This window comes from Chrysochloris asiatica, unplaced genomic scaffold (assembly GCF_000296735.1).
Source record: "Chrysochloris asiatica unplaced genomic scaffold, ChrAsi1.0 scaffold00135, whole genome shotgun sequence".
NCBI lineage: Eukaryota > Metazoa > Chordata > Mammalia > Afrosoricida > Chrysochloridae > Chrysochloris > Chrysochloris asiatica.
Genome location: NW_006408653.1, coordinates 4,636,941 through 4,648,997, shown reverse-complemented (window position 1 = coordinate 4,648,997; position 12,057 = coordinate 4,636,941). Strand labels below are relative to the sequence as shown.

The 12,057-nt window shown below is 43.0% G+C and overlaps 1 protein-coding gene across 2 annotated transcripts in view; it reads right to left on the bottom strand.

The window, feature by feature from the left end:
* ABCC5 (ATP-binding cassette, sub-family C (CFTR/MRP), member 5) overlaps positions 1 to 12,057 on the bottom strand; it is a 124,045-nt gene that overhangs the window by 51,571 nt on the left and 60,417 nt on the right. For both annotated transcript variants that reach the window (XM_006869803.1, XM_006869804.1), the window contains 6 exons: positions 7,823 to 8,179; positions 4,998 to 5,069; positions 2,957 to 3,081; positions 2,763 to 2,835; positions 1,778 to 1,981; positions 774 to 917 (listed from right to left, as the gene is read on the bottom strand). In XM_006869803.1, the coding sequence (XP_006869865.1) occupies positions 774 to 917; positions 1,778 to 1,981; positions 2,763 to 2,835; positions 2,957 to 3,081; positions 4,998 to 5,069; positions 7,823 to 8,179 (975 nt within the window). The remainder of the gene's footprint in view (positions 1 to 773; positions 918 to 1,777; positions 1,982 to 2,762; positions 2,836 to 2,956; positions 3,082 to 4,997; positions 5,070 to 7,822; positions 8,180 to 12,057) is intronic.

Here is a 12,057-nt window from a genome sequence, read left to right as displayed (position 1 = left end):
GAAACAAGCTATATGAATGGTTGAATGTGAAGCTGATGATGTGCCCTGTAAACTTTCACTCAATGCAAAATAAAAACATTTAATTAAAAAAAAAAAAGAAACCAGCTCTATTTTTAAAACACAGCAGCACATACACCAATTCAATGATTTCTACATGTACACTTCAGTGATATACTCACCTCCTTATCCAAATTTTTCGTTCTCCATTAACATAAGCTCGCCACCCCTTAAGTTTCTTTTCTATTATCTTTCAAGTTGTTGTTGTCAATTTGATCAAAACCACCCCGATTTTTACCATGAAAAAATGAACACTTAAGAAAAAGTTTCAGTTTTTCTCTCTCTCCTAAAGAGTCCAAAGAACCCCAAGAGTGTTAGGGGGAGGTCATAAAATCAAAATATAGATCAGGGAGTCCCTGAAAAAGTTACTGATGACACTTGACTATGTTTGAATTCCATCGAGAGGTCTAAAACATGGACATCTAGTTGTACTGTAGCTGAAAACACTCAAAGACTGAGATAAAAGTCCCAGAGAAGGTCTCAATAACTTTCTGCTTTCATCCCTTCCAGATTTCAAAGTGACCTGATAGCCATGAAAATAGCTTTTAGCCCAGCCTGAATTCACTCCTAGGGCCTCAAGTGACCACAGAATAAAGAATTAAATACGAGGCCAGGAACAACAAGAAGGAAGAAACGGTCTCATGTCACCACTTGCTTCAGCCATGTGTCCTTTTTGCTTAGAAAGGAGACAAATACAAACACCACTTAAATCTTACCTCAACTGGGGGTGTCTCTCCCAGCAACAGGTTATTAAAAATGGTAGCATAGTCACCATTTAAATTCATCAGGTCCTCATGGGTACCTCTTTCTGTAATGCAGCCTTCTTTCATGAAGATCACTTCATCACAATCCACCAAGTACTAGAGACAAAGGCAGGGGCAGTACAGTGCGGTTGATGTTTATGATACAGCCAAATACCATACCTTAACTACTTCAGTGGTTCTCATCTAGGATGTTTTAGGACAGTTGGCAAAATCTGGAGACGTTTTTGGTAATTACAACTTGAGGGTGGATACTATTGGCATCTAATGGGTAGAAGCCAGATGCTGCTAACCACCCTACAATCCACAGGACAGTCCCCAATTACAATTAAAGAATTATCCAACTCAAAATGTCAGTAGACTGAGAAAGGCAGCTTCGGTTGACTATGCCTGTGATATTACTCAAAGTGCAGTTCCTCCAGAGTTTGGGCAGGAATGTGCTGATGAAGCCACACTGGCCTTGCACCAAATGTCACATCCTTTCACTGCACTCACAAGGACATGTTGCTGCAAACTTTCTGTGGAAGAATGGGGGTTAGCCCTCTAAACTTGACAGCGTATGCAAACGGATGGCAGTCTCCTTGAACTGCTCTCCAAAGTGGCTGCTTGTCATGGAATGGCAGAGGGAGAAAAGCTTGTTTCCTCACAACAGTTCCCACTTGCATAGATGTTAGCATGATGCTTTCCAAACTACTTCATAGCCAAACTCCATTTTCAGCCTACTCCGTTCAGCCCTTTTACTTGCTGATTTATATATGGAAGCTACCACGCTCCAAGAAATCTCTGATTCATAGGGCCATCTGGTACACTAACACAATGAGCTGGGAAGGCATGTGTTAAGGAAATGAAATTCTAGTCCAGGAATCTCTAGGAGCCCAAGACGATACCTGGACCAAGCCCACTTCCCTCTTTCTGACTTCCCTAGCTTTGGTGGGCAGCCTGCAGAAGAAATGCCATACCTGTAACTGGTGGGTAATGAACAGAACCGTTTTGGACTTGAGGTGCTTCCGGATAGCACTGTTGAAGATGTGGTTGCCCACGTGGGCATCTAAGGCACTGAGAGGGTCATCCAGGATATAGATGCTCCTGTCACTGTACAAGGCCCGGGCAAGGCTGATCCTCTGGCGCTGCCCACCACTTAGGTTGGTCCCTCGCTCGCCAATCTATAGGAGTCCAAAGAAGCACGGTGAAGCTGCCAGCTCATGTCCAGAATGGTGCTTGGTAGCCACACCAGTCATCTTTCCCAAATAGGTTCCTCCTCTTGAATCCCCAGCCTGAACAATCTGCCATTTTGTTCCTTCCAGGGCCCACTCAGAACTGTAGGAGTAAGTCCAGACTCCTCATTTCCACACAGCCATCTCGTTACCAACCAGCCTACATCTGCTCTTTCTTTCTAATGGCAGAGGGCTCCCCATAGACTGATTCTGAGCATGGAGGGTAGCAGGATGAAATTCAGGGGGGAAGTGCAACACACACATGCTTGACCTAGTGCTTTGAAGAAAGAATAGAGTTAAAAATATTAACTCTGAATCAACAATGAGATTTTATTTTAAATCCACATGACATATAGGCATAAAACAGAGAGTGTTAACATCGTTGCCCTGAGGAACAACAGATGCTTTCCCAACATTAAGACCCCATGAGAGCAAAACTCCCTGTGTGGATTACTCTTCAAAGGATTTAAGATGGCCCTAGGAGGGGCTTAAGAGTCCAGGTGTGGCGCTGTGGGTTAATGCACCAGACTGCAAAGCTGTTTGAACCGCAAGGTTGGCAGTTAAAGTTCACCAACTGATCCTCGGAAACTCTATACATGGTTTCCATGGGTTGGAACCGACTTGATGGCACTTAACAACAAAAACAGCATGGGCTCAGGCCCAGCACTGCCATCTATCTCCCAAAACTGTTGGTGCTAACTGTATTGGCCCACCAGGGGCAAGCCCGTACCTCTGTCAGGTCGCTGTTGGGGAGAATGGCCAGGTCAGGCCTCAGGCAGCAGCTGTTCAGCACAGTGTTGTATCTGAAGGACACAAAGAGACTGAGCATCAGGGACACAGTTGGAGTACAGTCTGCTGATTGGGGGCTGCCTTGCATCTCATGTGGCTAAGAGGAAAGCATGATCGAAACCAAACATTCCTTGCCTTTCTTCATCAAATTCCTTTCCAAAGAGGATGTTGTCTCTCAGAGTGGCATTGAGGATCCAGGCCTGCTGGGCCACATAAGCGAAGGTTCCACTGACTGCAATGCTACCTTCCAGAAGTGTCATCTAGGGAGACAGATACATCCAGTGGCACCACAACTCAACCTTAACCATCACCCTAAGTCAGCAGTACCCCCCACATTCCACAGTTTTAGCTGTTTCCTTGGAGGCTTTTTGGATCCAAATTCAGATTCTGCCTTTGTTGGTGGGAGTCCAACACAACCCTATGACATAAATGACAAACACGCGGTTCAGCAGCCCATTTGTTACATGACATCCCTTTTTTCCTAATAATGGCAAACTACTTTAACTAAGGAAAACAAAACTAAAGAAGACCCTTTCAGAAACCCCCTGGAGAAGATGTTGTTAAGGATTTTGAGCTGGGTACTGCCAAAAAGACAAGGATTTCCAAGCTGCTTCTGCAAAATGAGGACCAGAGTGTATGTGTGTGTGTATATGTGTGTGGGGTGCCACGTTAGACATCAGCTGTTAATGATGATAGACATCAATGAATCAGTATCTATATAATGATGATGCCACCCCCCCAAAACAACAACAACAACAACAACAACAAAGGACTGCATGATGAACCATGTGCTCTGAACAGTGTTTTCAGTCCTGGCAGTTAATATGAATAGATTTATTCATTTTATCATTTTTATGGGTCTGTTTGGGACTGATGATAGACACTTGTTTATGATCTGAAGCTCTGAAACACGGTTTCATTAACCAGTCTGTGTAGTACTTCCACATCCAAGTTTGTCCGCTCAACCACAACACACAGCATACACACATCTGCCACAGACACAACACAGTACAACACACCCACAAACTGGCAAATACTCCCACAATGCATTTCCAAGTGTTCAAGTCTGGTGGAGTCTTAACTCTCCTGGCTGCTGTGGTAAAAAAAAGTCACACTCTAAAGAAGCAGATGGACTCATCACTGGCCCTCAAACCTGGCTATCAGAAAAGCTTCATCAATGCCTGGGCCCTGGGTCTCATAAAGATCTGGATGCAGCCTCCTCAGATGACCTTAGGCACTGCTGCTCTCAAGGAGAGTTACAACTTTACCAGCTTTGACAGCGATGCACAAGGCCAAAAACCATCCATAACCTGAACATACAAAAATGCCCACCTCCCTATTTGTTTAATTTCCTCAATGTGGATAGAAGGTAGGGACAATCCATTAGCAGGTAGGGACAATCTCATGACTACCTCACTTCAACCACCTAAAGTCAAGCTGGTTTTGTTGTTGTTGTTATGTGCCGTGGAGTTGGTTCCAACTCATAGCGACCCTGTACAGGGTTTCCAAGGCTGTAAATCTTTACGGGAGCAGAAAGCCTCATCTGTCTCCCGCAGAACAGCTGGAAGTTTCAAACTGCTGACCTTGCGGCTCGCAGCCTGATTCGTAACCACTATGCTACCAGAGCTCCTTGTTTAAGACACTTTTAAAAGCTGCTGGAAGTATCTTCTCATTCCTACCCCCAACTCCTGATTATTAGTAAACTCCGAAAAGTATTTTAAAAAGTTATGTCTTGGCTGGATGATTTTTGTCCCTACTCCTTCTAGCTTAACACAGACAACCCTCTTCTGGGTTCCACTCTGCAGTTTTCACTTACTGCCTTGTGCTGCACTGGTTTATCTACTTACAAGGCCTAGCTCCCCACCTAGACTGTGAACTCCCTGAGGGCATGCTCTGCTTCATCTTTTAGCTCGGACACCTCTCAGCACACTGGAATACACATGGCACTCAATAAACACATGCTATAAGAAAAGAAGGCATGGAAAACAAATGGCTCCAGCTGGGGCACTGATTGCTCAATCATTGGGGTGGAGGATGGTGGTGGAGAATGATGCAGACCAAGGGTTCATTTTGTTTCTGCCTGCCCTGACTCTCTTCTTCTAGAAACCAGCTCATCTTTCCTGAAACTTTGCTAACCGGAGTCAAAAGTAAAGCAGCAGTAATAACAAAATCTTACCTGGCCTAAAATAGCTGAAATGAGAGAGGTTTTTCCACTTCCCACACTGCCACAGATTCCAACCAGTTTACCCTGGACAAAGCACACAGAGAAAAGATCATTCAGGACCACTGAGCGCTCAGCTCTTGCTGTTGTTGTTAAGTGCCATCAAGTTGGTATCGACTCATAGTGACCCTGTATAATGTTTCTGGGCACTCATCTGTAGGTATATCTTGTTTCTTTGAAGAGAAATATTAACTACAGTCCATCAACATGAGAACTGTCATCCTGAAGACCCAACAAGACCTCTCTGTCTTCTCAGTTGTTAGAAGCTCTCCATCAGTGTTCACACTGACATAACAGATATGAAAGCCCTTTGGAAAAATTAAATGTGCTACACAAGGTAAGGTATAAGTGCCCCACAATTCATTGTTAGAAATGCCCAGTCCCTTTCCTAACTCAATGGTAACCCACTTTTACTGTTCATTTATTTTTGCTGTTGTGTTTTGGAAGGGAAGGTAGGACTCTTTAACACTATTTTATGCTTTTTCCAGAAATTACATCCAGTAAAAACTATGTACATATTATTGCTTCCATTTTTCTACAAAATATTTCAAAACATATGTGGAAAATTTATACCCATCAATCCCACATAAAAGTAGAAAACCAAGGCTGTGATAAACTTAATATTCTCAGGTTAGATCATGAATGCTTGATGGGTAATATTAAAAGTTTTCAAGAACATGACAGATGAATTAAGAACTGCCCCTTGTTTACCAACACTGTGCTTGCTTGAGTCTTCCAGGAAAAGAATGAATGAAGTGAGAGGGTGTGGAAAGAGTATGGACTCTGGAGGCAGAATCCCAACTACACTATTCCGTTACCTCAGGTTGATTCCGACTCATAGTGACCCAATAGGATAGAGTAGAATTGCCTTGCAGGGTTCCCAAGGCTGCAACTGTTACAGAATCAGATTGCCACATCTCTTCCACTGAGCGGCTGGTGGGCTCGAACTACTGACCTTTCAGTGAGTAGCCGAGAGCTTATTCATTGTGCCACAGGACTCCTTCCAATTCTACTAGTATTTGCTAATTTTGGCTGTGTTACTTAAATGAACACAGTATCTATCTCCTCACTGACTTTCAGCTCCTGAGGGAAGGCGAAACCAGTATCATTTCTGGCACTTAATAAAAATAGGTTGAACTAATAAAGTGTTTCTAATACGGCCCAGGAATTTGAGAGATTCCAACCTAATGGTCGTGAAAAGTCCAAAATCATACAGAGGAAAGCTGTTCTGATGACGAAATGGTGACTGGATGAGATAACAACAATGAAGCGACTGTCTGGTGCACAGAAGACCATAAGCAAACATTGACTTCCCTTCCCCTCCTTTGAGATGAGGCTCATGGAGGACTCAGGTAGTTCTCTTCTGAGTTAAGTGAGGTAAAATACTGACTTGAGAGCCCTTCAAATGACACTACATGAATCACTTCTGATGGTCTGAGGACTGACTATACAAAGTCATGTCTGCCTCTTGTGTACTGCGTTCAAGGGCTACAAGCTTTGTGCTCTCTCTTCAGCTGAGCTCGGGATCTGTCTCACTTGACTCTAGCCAGTTGCTATCTTTTACATACACTGAATTAGAGCCTTCCATTCCCTCCTTCCAGTTACGTAGAGAAACACTTCTTACCATGGCACCTTGAGATACCTGGGGTTATCTCAGTAATGGATTCTGAACTGTTCTTACTGTTTCCCTTGTCGGCTTATGCACTCATCAGAAACCAGCGACTAGGATGATCCTCTCCATACAAAAGTCACATCATGCTATTCTACTCAAAATCCTCCAGTGATTCCTCTGAAAGGTTCTGCACTGCCTGGGCTGTGACATCACATGCTGTAATGATCCATTATTATAGTACAAATAAATCATTACAACACAACTGTTTGTAACAGCACTATCAGTACAGTGTTGTTGCTGTTAAATACCATCCAGTCAGTTCTGACCTTGCATAGAGTTTCCGAGGAATGGCTGGTGGGTTTGAAACACTGACCTTTCGGTTCAAACCGACCTTTCAGTCCAGTGCATTATCCTGCAGTGTCATACCAGTAGTTTCCCCTTATTACACAGGGCATAAATTCCAAGACCCAGAGTGGATGCCTGAAACTGCAAATAGTACTATACCCTACATATGTTAAGTTTTTTCCTACATACATACACACATCTGACAGGTACCCAGGGTGCCCTGGACAGGCAGCATTAGCCCATCAGATGCCAGTAGGATACAGTATGCTCACCCAACTGTTTTCCAGGCACTTGCCCACTGGAGGAAGAAGAATCCAGCTCTGGGAGGGAGCAGAGTAGCACTAGATTTCATCATGCTGAGCAACTGAAATATTTTCGGACCACGGTTGAACGTGGTTATCTGGAACCACAGAATAGGTACAGCAGTTCTCCCTTATGGATAACACCTGTACCAGGGTCTGTGTTGTGCACAGCGTAGTACACATATAATCATAATAACCAGAAATCATTACTGTAGTTCACATGCAATTATAATAATCAGAACCCCAAATCTTAGAGAAAATCTAATTGAATGCTTCATCTCCTGCTTACAAAATGAGCACACCATGAGATCAGTTTGTTATTAATTTCCTTTGTTAAATGCTTACAGATTCCTTTTACAGTTTGAGCTGGCCAGATCTGCTCTTCAATTCAAAAGCACTCACAGTCCCAAGGAGCTTCCCTAAAAGGAACAGTATCTGCCCATTCTCAGGTTTCAGGATAGCGCAGTAGAGGGTGAGGGGAGCGAGCAGGACTGGGAGGGGGTGGGAGGCAGACACATTACCTCTTGGATCTCCAGGTCGATGCTGTACAGCGTCCTCTGTAAGCGGAGGTTCCCCAGGTGGATGTGCTTGGCCTCCTCCTCTTCAGGACTGGGCCGCTCATCGCTGTCCAGCAGGAGGTGGCCTTTTTGTTCTGCCAGCACCGCCTGGTGCTCAGCGTGCTGCAGCTGCCTCACCTTTTCTTTCTTGCCCCTGGCAGCCCTCTTGCCTCTTTTCATTTTGGGGGTCAGCTTGGGTGAGTTCTGGATACTGGAGTGGGAGGAGTCCCATGCCAAGGTGGCATTTTTCATCTCTATCTTGATGTGAGGGCTGGCTGGTTTTTTCTTTATCATGTGAACCTCCTCCATTAGAAACAAACTCTGATAGGAGTTGTGAGAGAGGTGCAAAGATGAGACACTGGATCAAGAGAAGGGAAGGCACGCCTAGGGTGCACACTTACGAAGCACGACACATCATGTTACACAGTGGAGGGAAGCTGAATGGCAAAAAGTAGCTCAGGAGTAGAGCTCAGCCTCAGGACCCTCACAGAGTCATGCGAGTGTGGGGACACCCTCAGGAGCTACAGGAGTCTTGTCAATACTTGTCCAACACTCCATACTACAAATTACATGCTTAATTGCCTTTTTCTTTCCTTCGAACCCAAAGTGGGCCAATGGACATTGAACTAATGCAGCCACTAATTCTCACTTATGAGTTGTTGAGTAGCACATAGTAAAAAGAAAAACCATGGCGTGCTGAGTTCCTGCAGACCTCCTCGCTATCTCATTTTCCTTCCAGGCCACTCCTGCAGCACCCTAAAGACTGTCCACTCCTTCCCTCACACCATGGTGTATGTGTGAATGAGATATGGCAGAGCTGACCTGAGAGGTAACCAGGCTTAGATTTCTAGGATGAGATAGGAAAAGAGTATCTTAGGTTTTACCTGTGCTGGAGCACACTTTTCAAACAATTGTTCATGCCTTCAAAGCCCTGCCTTGCAACTTGCGTGAAAGTGAATGGTAACTCCCTGGGAAACATCCCTTGGGAAGAGGACAAGACTTTTTCCTCCCACTCATTCCTGGACTCCCACTGAGTTATGTTGTTGTTGTTGTCATGTGCCATGGAGTCAGTTCTGACTCATAGCGACCCTGTACAGGGTTTCCGAGGCTATAAGTCTTTACAGGAGCAGAAAGCCTCATCTTTCTCCCATGGAACAGCTGGTAGTTTCAAACTGCTGACCGTGAGATTAGTAGCCCGATTCATAACCACTATGCTACCAGAGCTCCTTATTGAGTTATGTTAGGGGGAGAAAAATCTAAGGCTTGAAAATGTGTTTTTGAAATCAGCACTGAGACATCAGCCACAATAAATCACAGCCCAGGACTTTCCCGTTAAGACTTGGAGCTCACGTCTGACAATCCTCTTAAACAAGTGATCTTCTCCATAGAATGCCATCCCAGTTGGTTTTCAATATGAAGGTAAGTCCAAAGGTATTGCCATAATATGAGAAGCTTTTATTAAAGGAAAATATCAAAATGTGAAGTTACTGTTTTTCAACATCTCCTCCATCTAGGTCTATACACTTCTGAAGGCAGCATTGCCATCTCTCTAACTCTTATCCCAAAGAATTCTGTGCTTTTCAATTTATGCCACGTGTCAAAACGGCAGTTCTGGCTTCCTTGAGGTACTCAAATAGAGCTCCTTTGAGTTTGGGGGCAAGATCAGGGTGATAGCATGGATGGGGGAAGGTTTCCCAACAAAACTCTCATGGGACAATCCCTGCTACGAATTCTTGAACAATCAGCAGGTGAATTAACGTCATGGAAAAAAAGATTCCCTGGTGCAACTTTCCTGGCTTTTTTCTCATGAATGCAGTTTTCAATTTTCTTAAGATTTCTTCATAAGAAGCCTTGGGATTGTCCTGTATCCTTTGAGAAATTCTGTTAAGATAACACCTTTGGGATACCGAAAAACAGTCTCCATAGCCTTTCATACTGATCATCTCTGCCTTGAATTCATCTTTGAGGTTTTTTCAACCTTCCATAAAATATAAGATTATTTTAAAAACTGTTGTTTTGTGTGAGGCAGCATTCCTGTAAACTTGTTGCAAAGCTTCAATGATTTGGGAATATATATACTTGAGTTTTGTTAAAAATTTGATATTAGCCCTCAAAATCATTGTTTTCCCACAACACAGAAAGTATTCTTTTTTTTTTGGAAGGCACCTTAATGAGGCTAATACAAGAGTATTACAGAGAGCACCTGTCTACATTCAATGATTGCAGACAGGCTTAAACACATTTTGTTTGCAATAAACCTGTGCATGTATGAACTGGAACTCTAATAGCAATACTTTTGGATTTACCCTTGTATAATAATAAAAAATAATAATTAAAGCTTTTAAACAACACCAGAAAGTCTTTTTTTTTTTTTTTTAATAAAGATGACTTTTTAAGAGTCAGGATTTTTTTGCTAATTTATTGAGAACCTCCAACTATTTTATTTTTTGTTCCCCAGTTATTTTAAAGCTTTCAGGTATTGTTAAATGTAATTATGAACAAGAAAAAAAATAAATCCTTTTCCCCAAGAGCAAACCCTGTCTCCTGGAGTCTACATTGTTAAGCTTGTTCTTTTCCTCATTTAGATCACCACTTCTAGCCATTCTTAATCCCCACTCTTCTCAGAAGTGTCACATTTCTCAAGTTCCTGGATAATCTCCACTATTGATAAACCTTAGGTTTAGTTCCTGCTTTCAGAAAACAGTTGCTCATTTCATTTACTCAGAACGTTCCTGAGACTGAGCTAAGAATAACATGTCCAATATTTTGACCACCTTTACAGAATTAAACCATCTGCTAACAGATTCCCATCTTTGTTTCCCAAAGCATTATAAACGAATAAAGATCTAGGTCTCGGAAAACTATTCAACAATATGCTGGTGTCTACTGGTTTGCAAAGCTCTTTCCCTGCATTTCTTTCCACATGGCTCCCTACAGCTCTGCACTCTCCCAGGAGGATTTCAGTTTCACGTCACATTGCCCAGAGATGCTGAGGCAGAGGAGGGCCCCACAACACCTGGATTGGTAGCTACTTGGATTTGCACATGCCAGGATAATAAACTCTTGGAGGTCAACCTCAACTTGTACCACAGGACACTACCAATCAAATTGTTCCTCTTGTTCACTACAAGAATCAAACAAGAATGGATCGACTGAGCAGATATGGGGATTGCTCAGAGTTGCAAGATAAAATACAGAGGCCCAGTTAAATCTGAATTCCTGAGAAGTGACAAATAACATTTTAGTATAAGCATGCCCCATAAGTGCCATGGGCTGACAAAAGAACCAATAGACCCATTTTGGAAAAAGTGCAGCCAGAGTGCTCCTTGGAGGCCAAGATGGCCAAACTTCATCTCTCATACTTTGGACATATTATCAGGAGGGATCAGTCGCTGGAGAAGGATATCATGTTTGGTAAGGTGGAGGGTCAGAGAAAAAGAGGAAGACCCCCAGTGAGATGGATTGGCCAAGTGGTAGCATCGATGGACTCAAGCGTGGCAACAGTAGTGGGGTTGGCCCAAGATGGGGCAGTGTTTTGTTTTGCTCTGCATAGGGTCGCTATGAGTCGGTACTGACTCGATGGTACCTAACAACAACAACAACAACTAACTGTGAATCCTGAATTTTTGCTAAGCTTATCTAAATCTAACTCTACATTATAAGAAGCTTCTCAATGATCATCTATAAATTATCATCCTCCAAGAAATTTTACAGTCCTTTATCTTACAGAAGAATGTATTGCAGGGTAGTATGGATACGTGCAGATGAACACATATCCATACTACACTGCAAAAAATTCTTCTGTAAAATACATTTCCAGGGCAGGTCAAATACAGAAAAGACTGCACTTGCATATCTATCAGATTCCCAACTCCAATTTAAAAAGAGAAAGGAAGTCACACAAAACAAGATGGCAAAGGGTAAAATGTCAGGTCCCATACCATCTGTAATGAATTTTAAAATTTGTAAAATAAGATCAGATCAAAGAAGCAATTCCCCATTCTTGTTAGTCTCTCATCCATCTCCTAAGAAATGATAGGAGAATAGCTGCCTCTTGGGGAGATACAATCTCAGGGATTACATCTCTATGGTTTTTTCCCCCCTAAAATCCCCCAGAACTGAGGCCAATTGTTTTTAATCAACTCAGAACAGTCTCCCCAAAATCTAACAAAGCCAATGTAATGCCAGTTAATAGTCAC